The 9,169-nt window shown below is 43.9% G+C and overlaps 1 protein-coding gene across 1 annotated transcript; it reads right to left on the bottom strand.

Annotated features, from left to right (window-relative positions):
- Positions 1-436: 436 nt before the first annotated feature.
- LOC105029721 (endoplasmin) lies at positions 437-7,579 on the bottom strand. Its single transcript, XM_010903225.3, has 16 exons — positions 7,425-7,579; positions 6,595-6,697; positions 6,239-6,380; positions 6,007-6,123; positions 5,551-5,882; positions 5,298-5,409; positions 4,372-4,491; positions 3,977-4,093; positions 3,443-3,658; positions 3,144-3,209; positions 2,714-2,983; positions 2,121-2,366; positions 1,613-1,749; positions 1,449-1,527; positions 1,086-1,337; positions 437-981 (listed from the first exon to the last, which is right to left on the bottom strand). Exons 1-16 carry the CDS (start codon positions 7,471-7,473, stop codon positions 958-960), a joined length of 2,382 nt encoding a protein of 793 aa, XP_010901527.1. The 5' UTR covers positions 7,474-7,579; the 3' UTR covers positions 437-957.
- Between the last annotated feature and the right edge of the window lie 1,590 nt (positions 7,580-9,169).

The raw sequence follows: 9,169 nt of genomic DNA, 5'->3' as shown, positions 1-9,169 counted from the left end.
AAGCTACAACAGTGGCTCAAGAAATTATGGTAAAAGATTATGGGATGGCAAACTAAAAGCCCAGAAGCCAATCCTGTCACAACGCTGTAGCTAGACTTGAGACAGGCCAGGTATTGAAGACAACCCTAATTCCCATCAAACATGACAATTGTAGCAGTACTGTGAGAGGGCAAAAATTCCAAGTTAATGTGAGACTGGTAGACAGTTTCAGGAAATGGTATATGAAGAAATTTCAGCCAAAGGGGACAACAGCTAGAATACAGTGGTGTAGTTAATTTTCTCATTATGAAATTGCATTTCAGCTAATTTTAAACAGCATAACTGGTTTCAAAGTTTAATTTGTGTTTATCAAAAAACACTGTTGGAATTCAGTTTACATCACACAATTGTAGTCCGTTTCTACATCAATGTTATAGAAAACCACAGACAAGAGTAGTTCCCTTTTCCAGGAAATATTTATTTGATGGGATCAAGTGGCAATATCGATCACATCTTTTCTTTTCCAAAGACAGCTCAGTTAAATATTAACAAATTTACAATCAGGAGGAATGTAAAAAAACAAAAACAGAAACAAAAACACAAGCCTTAAAAAAACCCCATCCCATCCAGTCCCTCCCCAGAGTGAGTGAAGTGCAACCGATGGCCTGGGTAGCCTGGCTCAGATCTGGTTGAGCTAGATGGCAAAATCAGATCTGAACCCAGGCTAGTCTTGACTGGCCAATGTGGATCTTGGCCAGCGTGTGATAGTCTTGGCTAGCCTGGATATTCAGACGAAATCACATTACTTTTCACCTTCGTTTGACTTAGCAACTCCAAGACAATAGAAGTGAAAAAATGTGAACTGAAGCAGAATTCAATCTGGATTACCAGGTTAGGACTTGATTGGCCGTGGGTGGTGGTCTGGTGGCCCAGCTCCAGGATAAGCCCATCAATTCATCCCCACTCATTTACAGTGCTTTATAATTCATCTTTGTCTGTTACCTGTCAGAAAGAGAGGGAGCGGTCAGCTGTAAATCAATAGCCATCGAAAACCATTAGTGTCACCTGACAAAACCAGCCAGGAACTATAGCATGCGCCAACTCACCACATCATCTTCCTCATCTGGGATTTCCTCTTCTTCCACCTCCTCGGCCTCCTCTGCCACCTCCTCCGGCTCCTCCTCCTCTGGCTCCTCCTCAACCTGTTCGTTGAGGTCCACGTTCATGCTGAGCCTCAGCATTCTCTCTATCCGGTCTCCGTAAGCCTTGGTGTCCTGGAGCTGGTAGCCCGAACGCAGCGTGGCCGTCTCAAACAGAACCATGGCCAGGTCTGAGGCAGTCTTGTCCTCGGCGTCGGTCTGCGGGGGAGGGGGTCCTTGGTTAAGCCTCATCCAACATTTGCCCACAGTTCCGATTGAGACGGTATGCCTAGCTTCCCACAGTGTGTATAGGTTTATGTGAATACTTACATGAACACGTTTCAGCATCTCCTTGATGAGAGGGTGCTTTGGGTTGATTTCTAATGTTTTCTTCTGGCTTGCATAATAACTGAAAGACAAGAATACATAAGCAAGAGGTGGGGTGGGGAGTAGAGTTCTCCTGAAAACCGTGAACTACAGTCCCAGTCACTCACTTTGTAGAGATGTCTTTTCCTGTCTGGTAGGCCTGGGCCTTCATGATGCGCTCCATGTTCCCAGACCAGCCGTACTGACTGGCCACCAGGGCACATGGAGACTTGGTCAGCCTCTGGGACAGCACGGCCTTCTCAATCTGAGAAACAAACGGGAATGTTAACTGGAGAACTACGTTATTTCCCTCGCCAATGGAAACCTTTTGCTTTAATTCTAACTAGACAGGGGCTTGTGTCACATGCTTCCAGACACCTAAAGAGGATTCCGGGTGTGTTTTGAGCCTGCCCATGTTCTAAACAGGGACAACATGACCCATATTAACCAGGCTTTTGACCAGGGGAGTAGAATCTACAGGCTTAGGAAGCAAGGCTCTTCAAGGGTTGAATGCATCACATTAAAATGGACACAAGCTACACACTCCAATCAGAATGCCTGATCGCAAAAGATTTAAGGCAAAAGTAGAAATTGAATATTCAAAAAGGAAGGAGAAAGTCCTCCGGTGGCTGTTACCTTGTCCTTGAGGGCGTTGTCCTTCATCCAGGTGGTAAGAGGTTCATACTCCTTCTCCAGCGCCTCCCGGGACTCCTTGGCCTTGTCACTCTCGTCAAACTTGACACCCTCCTTGGCCACGTTCTGGAAGCGCTTGCCGTCGAACTCGGGCAGGGCCTGGACACAGTACTCGTCCACTGGCTCCGTCAAGTAGATGACCTCGTAACCCTTCTTCAACAGGCTCTCCACGAAGGGGGAAGACTCGGCCTGAGACCAACGACAGGAGGGTCAGAAACTCATAAGGGTAGTCAGAAAAGACGCAGCAGGTGGAAGCGGGTTCATGTGAATCAGTAGCGCGTGCTGTGGTGAAATGTGGACCCCTTTGGGCCCCCAGACAGAGTTTGAGAAATGCTTTATTAGGCTCAATGACTCCCATCACCTAGGCAAATATGACAGAACACTACATCTACCTACTGAATTCAAAACGCTTCCGTTTCCCTCTACCTGGTGTGAATCAGTTTAACTAGAAGAGAATAACCCAATGCGTTTCGGCCTTTAGAACCGACATTCAATAGCCTCGTCCTCCAGCTACAGTGCCCACTAACACCACCCACCTCCTTCCGGCTCGTGCCAGCCATGAAGTAGATCTTGTCCTGCTTCTCCTTCATGCGCTCCACATACTGTTCCAAGCTGGCCAGCACGGTGTCGCTGTTGGAGGTCTGGAAACGCAGCAGTTTGGCCAGACGGGTCCTGTTGGAGTGGTCCTCAATCACTCCCAGCTTGATGTTGGTGCCAAACTCCTTCCAGAACTTCTCGTTGTACTGCTCCTCAGCGATCTTCTTGATCATGTCCAGGGTCTTGCGTACCAGCTTCTTGCGGATTACCTGGGGTGGACGGTGGACGGACAAGTGTCAGTTACAAAGCACAATTATCACTTAATCCATTAAGAGGTCTATTTGACATTATAATTGTCTTGTTGGGGAGGCACCAGAGAACAGACGGGTCTCCACATAAAGTGGTCCTAGTTAATATGAATGGGCCCACCTTGAGCAGTTTGTGTTGCTGCAGGGTTTCCCTGGACACATTCAGGGGCAGGTCATCAGAATCCACCTAAAAAAAAAATAATCACAATCTGATTAATTCCATTAACCACAAAGGACTGGTAATCACACTCCTGACTGAATCTCACAACCCCATTTAACCTGTAGATGACAAACTTAAAACCATACAGCAATATCACTCGGGCCTTCTTTACCCCCGTCCCCCCGCCCAAATGTTTCTCTCACACATCAACAATGCATGTGTGTCTTGGTTTTGGGTTAGATAAGGTAAGGGTCGCTCACCACTCCCTTGACAAAGTTGAGGTATTTGGGCATCATGTCATTGAAGTCATCGGTGATAAACACCCGACGGACAAACAGCTTGATGTAGTCATTCTTCTTGGTGCCGTACTCATCAAACATCCCCCTCGGGGCAGCCGCGGGTACAAACAGGATGGACTTGAAGGTGACTTCACCCTCAGCAGTGAAGTGGATGTATGAGAGGGGTTCGTCTGTGTCCTGGAAAACAGAGCAACAACATCTAGTTAGAACATCAAACAGTGGACACCAAGGATAATACAGAAACACAGCTTAGACAAAGACCAAATAGAGATATGTTAAAGACAGGGAAAAAACCCAGAGGGAAGACCACTGGGCCAGGTTTACAGAGGGGAGGCAAATTCTGACTTTTGTGCACTAATTTGTCTAGTGAGCAAACTATGGACTTTCTCCACATCTGAACGTCAGCGCTGATCAGATTGGTGAAAAGGCCACTTAGTTAAAGGGATCAGCGGTGGTTTGCTTGAGTCAATACAGATACAGGTACAGCCGGCTCACCTTGGAGAAGGTCTTGTAGAAGGCCTTGTATTCATCCTCCTCTACTTCTTTGGCTGGTCTCGTCCAGATGGGCTTGATGTCGTTCATCAGCTCCCAGTCCCACACGGTCTTCTCAACCTGGATCCAAGATAGTAGATTTTGGTTTTTCAAAGCCATATAAAACCCATTAACTTCTCAAACAGATGGCTTGCGTGAGCGCAAAAACAGATGAATTCATTGAACTGGTACTGTAAAGAATGTTTGGGGAAAACAAAGCTTAAACGTATTAAATCTAGAATGTGTGGTTCATACAGCTTTCTGCCTTTTCGGTGGCAATAAACCGGAGGAACATGCAAGGAGAAATGCAACCACTAATTCAGCGCTATAGAGGCGAGGACTGACAGCGGTTTGCTCACCTTCTTGGTCTTCGGCTTGTCCTTGTCTTCCTCCTCTTCCTCCACCTCCACCTCATCCTCAGTTGCATCCTTCTCCTCTGCCTCGGTTTCCTCATCGATTGGCTCCTCAACAGTCTCCGTCTGAGCAGGACAAGGAGGGAACATGGTAATGGGGCATTGCTACAACTTAAGGTTGCCGTGAATTATTTAACAGACATCCACACTTCACATTTACAAAGCGGCTCCCCTTCACCCACACTGATTTGAAATAAGTGACCAAGGTTGCATTCATTCCGCTCATTCTGTTGCTGAATCTTTTATCTAAATAGAAAAGCAATTGGAACAAGGACAGAGCCAAATGTGTTAGCTGTAGTATCAGAAAGAACAGACAGGCCAAGCGAATGCCAGTCAGCGATGGTGTTTACAAAGTCAGACAAAATCTAATCTTTTTAACCAATTGCAGTTCAACTCCGAAAGAAGAGTGCATTCAGTTCACCTTTGACACATTCAAATATTTGGACTGAACGACTTGGGAGTGGACCTGGAGGTACATGGCATTCCAGTTGTGTGTTACTTAGAAATATATGATTGGTATATTAAAGTGTTCACAATCAGCAAACTTGAATACAATATTTTTTTTTATTTAAAGGCCATGGGCATGCGGATGGTGCTCCCCAAACCACATCCCATCCCCGCTTTAACTGGTCGTTCAGAACAGCAGATATGTTTCATTGAACACAGAAATTAAAGACCGGCTGCAACTCTCAAGAGACAAATAAGTGGAGGGAAAAAGGGAACGACAGAATTGGGCCGTCTGGATAAAGACAGCCTACCACTGATCATTTTTACCTTATAAATTTTTTCCAATCAGTGCAGATGAAAGGGAGGAAACAGTTAAGCAATTTGAGACAGCACTTTTTGTAGTTCCACTACAAATTCCACCATACCTTGCTGGCCCAGACATAGATGGGGAAGTTGATGAACTGAGAGTACTTCTTCACCAGGTTCTTGATGGTCTCCAGCTCCAGATAATCTGAAGCCTCCTCCTTCATAACCAACCTGGAAACCAAAAATATTGAGGTTGACACCATGTGACCGATGTATTGATTTAACAATGCGCTGTCACGGCCAACATTTGGATGCCACAGCCAAACTGCTGAAGTCATCCATGTCGGCGGCGGAGGAGAGGTTGGTCCTTACGTGATGGTGGTACCACGGCCCAGGGTGTCCCCCCGGGGGTCCTCAATCACGCTGAACTCATTGGAGTCAGACTCCCAGATGTGCTGCGTGCCATTGTTGTGCTTCGACGACACAATCACCTTGTCGGCCACCAGGAAGGCGGAGTAGAAGCCCACGCCAAACTGGCCAATCAGCTCGGAGGTGGACTGACCCTCGCTTTCGATCTCGGTCATCTTATTGAGGAACTCACTGGTGCCCGACTTGGCAATTGTGCCCAGGTTCTTGACCAGGTCTTCTTTGGTCATGCCAATACCAGTGTCAGTGATGTGGAGCATGTTCTTCTCCTTGTCAGACTGGAAAGGAGAATACCAACAGTAAGTCACAACAATCATGGCTTCCGAAGAGGAACAAATTAATTTAGGCTTTAGTCAATTTCTTTTGAGTCTGATCCTGTCAGGACTTGGCTATGAAACAAACCTTGATCTTGATGGTGAGCTCTTCGTTGGCAGCCAGCGCATCTTCGTGGGTCAGAGACATAAGTCTGATCTTGTCCAGAGCATCAGAGGCATTGGAGATCAACTCCCTCAAAAAGATCTACGACAAACAGGACAGGACTGTTATGCTGACTTAAACCTCTGACCTCTTGGTAGGTTACAGGTAGATCCGCTTAAATCACAGTCCTCCCAAAAAGATCTTGCCAACCACTTACCTCCTTGTTCTTGTAGAGAGAATTAATGATGAGCTTCATCATGCGGTTCACCTCAGCCTGGAAGACGTGTTTCTCCGACTTCTCTCTGATCTCTTTGATCTGAGCCGCGTTTAACCCATCCAGTTGGATGGACTCCTCCTCCCTGGAGACGGACAGAAACGGGATGGACACACCACTAGTCAACAACCACTGATCAGGACTTGCGTCATGTTTAACTTTCCCACACAGACCTGACATTTCTCAGGTTAGATCCCAAGTCAGCAACATTAAACCACTGGAAAACATCTGCCAGGTGCAGAACCGGTTAGCGGGATGTGAATTTAGCTTAATCTAAGCACCCCTCCTCTTTGACCTACCTCTGCACGACCTCATCATCTGTCTTGGAGCCGTCTCTGCTCTTTCCTAGATCGTCTTCCACAGTCCCGTCAATGTCAAGTTCATCTTCTGCTCTCACAGATGCTGTAAAGCAAGAACTCTGGACGTTAGGAGAGCCGGTGTAGAGGCAGCTTTCAAAGGCACCCAAGATTACACACTGAAGATACTAGCGACCATGGCAAGACTGGAGTCACATGCAAATCAAAAAGGGATGCTGCCATGTAGCATTTTCCACCTGATACAGTACATCAGATTTCGACAAGGCCTACAGTGAGTAATCGCGATGTTTTAGTTGCTAGGTAACCAACAAGATAACCTCCTATATTACTCTGCTGCAATTCACGTATTCTGACTAAGGTAAACGGATCTGGCTGGTTATATAGAACGACGAAAGCATAGTTATCAGCTAAGAAATAATCACAGAAGGTAACCTGTAACACCTGGCTAGGGTTATGGTGTGTTGCTAGCTGGCTAACGTGTAGGACGGAAGGAGGATGTGTACTTAGGCTATCACTATCTAGCTTCCTAGTTAAGAAACTTCCAGAAACGTAAAGCCAGTACCCACTGAATTATAATCAATGGCAGCTAATAAAACCTCAGTAATTATCACTAATAATTACCAGCGACGTCCATAGTTTTATATCATGGTAAATTGCAAGCTTTTACAACATTCTTACTTGGCTACTAATTAGTAACATTTTAAGAAAATCAAGTGCAAGTGCTAACGCGTTATTTTATGGATAGATAGATGGACGTTATCTTCATTAGCAACGCAGTAAATAATACAACACATCATCAGATAGCTACTCACCGAATGCCAAAAGTGCACAGAGCAGCCCAATGAAGCAAATTCGCTTCATTTTTAAGGAAATTAGTGAATGAAGCAGTCTCGTCTTCAGACAAAAGCCAGGCTATTAAAGCGCACACCGAAGCCTTGACAAGAAAGAATGACAAGCTCGTGCTCCCACCAAAAGCGCCCCCTTTAATATCTCCCAGAAACGGACCAATCACAGGACACCACGCAAAAACCTCCACCAATAGCGGAAGGACAGTTCACAATCTAGAGGACTGTTTCTCCCAATGGACGTATTCCATGTACAACTTGATACATGAAAATCGTGGCTTGTAACCATTGGCTAAAGAATTATTGTAGCAGCATTAGCAAAAGCAAATATAATTTTTGGTCAACACAGATTTTTGCTCAACAAATAGTCTGTGTTGCTCAATCATTGCTTTTACATTGTATTGAGGATCATTGCCCAATATTCAATTTGGTGAAATTATGATGTTTTGTTTACTTAAATGATGTTCGACTAATGCCTACAAAATACATGCAATTATAGTTTCCCAAGGTAGAAAGGTTATCTGTATTTACTAAAGAAACAGTTAAGTAACTAATTAATTTATTTATTAATTGAAGAAGGAAGGGGATATGTACCAGGGTAGGATATATGTATTCCGGTTTCCGTGATTGAGGACCAAAGGCACATGGTAAAACAAAGAAAATCTTGTGAAGTCTGGCTTGTCTTGACTTTAACAAGAAGCTTTATCTGATTTGGAGTTAAGTTTAGAATTTGGATTAGAATTAGTGTTAGGGTTAGATTTTGGTAATAAGGGTTAGATTTTGGAGTTTAAGTTATGTGAAGGTTAGGAATAAAGGTTAGGGTTATGATTAGGTTAATGTTTAGGATTAAGGTTAGGTAAAATAGTTATTATTTAAAAGTACAAAATATCTGGTCCTCACCTTGGTAGTAAAATGTGTGTGTGTGTGTGGGAGAGAGAGTAAAACAGAAAGATGAGCGATGCAATGTTCAGAATTATCGCCTGTATTTTCTGGTTATTTATTATTTCTCTTTTTTGCAAATCAACATTTTCCCATGGCAATAAAACCTTTTTGGGAGATGTAGTTTGTGTGTGTGTGTGTGTGTGTGTGTGTGTGTGTGTGTGTGTGTGTGTGTGTGTGTGAGAGAGAGAGAGAAAGAGAGGGGGGGGGGACAAGAGCTAACTCTGTTATTTTTATCTCTGGTATATCTACATGTCATATTTTTCAAAGTTCTTTTGTTTTTAAGTGAAAGTCATACAATGCAGTCATTTGCCATAAACACAACACATCAATGATCTGTGTATACTTTTTAAATGGCAATCATAACAGTCAAGTATAGTAAATTATGTCATCTTGACAAACTCTTATTAAACCAATGCACCTGTTAAAATAATTGTTATGTTATTGTGTTTCTTCTATTCAATTCAGGTCATGCAAACATGCATTTGCAATTGTGAGCAACTATGAACTAATGATTAACTATTTAACCGTACCTAAAAATACTTCACATAAAGTATTATCCAAAATGGGTATGGGCTTGAGCAGAAAAATACTGCACAGTCCAATATGTATGTTCATTGCACATAATTTATAATTAATAATCTCTTCGAAATGTGTAATGTTTCAAATGTTTTTAAAAAAAATGTTTCATTGCTTTAAATCATGTACTTTTATTTTGAAGACGAAACTAGGAGATGCTTGGGTTACGGCTATTCTGTCTAGGTTGATACACG

The sequence above is a fragment of the Esox lucius genome, chromosome 19, assembly GCF_011004845.1.
Source record: "Esox lucius isolate fEsoLuc1 chromosome 19, fEsoLuc1.pri, whole genome shotgun sequence".
Classification (NCBI taxonomy): Eukaryota; Metazoa; Chordata; class Actinopteri; order Esociformes; family Esocidae; genus Esox; species Esox lucius.
This window is presented reverse-complemented; position numbering and strand designations above follow the sequence as displayed.

Excerpts from the sequence above, each read along its gene's own strand:
- LOC105029721 (XM_010903225.3), bottom strand. The coding sequence starts at position 7,473 with ATGAAGCGAATTTGCTTCATTGGGCTGCTCTGTGCACTTTTGGCATTC. Across the intron at positions 5,883-6,006 it reads AGCTCACCATCAAGATCAAG|TCTGACAAGGAGAAGAACAT; the intron begins GTTTGTTTCATA and ends TCTCCTTTCCAG. Across the intron at positions 3,210-3,442 it reads TCAACTTTGTCAAGGGAGTG|GTGGATTCTGATGACCTGCC; the intron begins GTGAGCGACCCT and ends TTTTTTTTTTAG.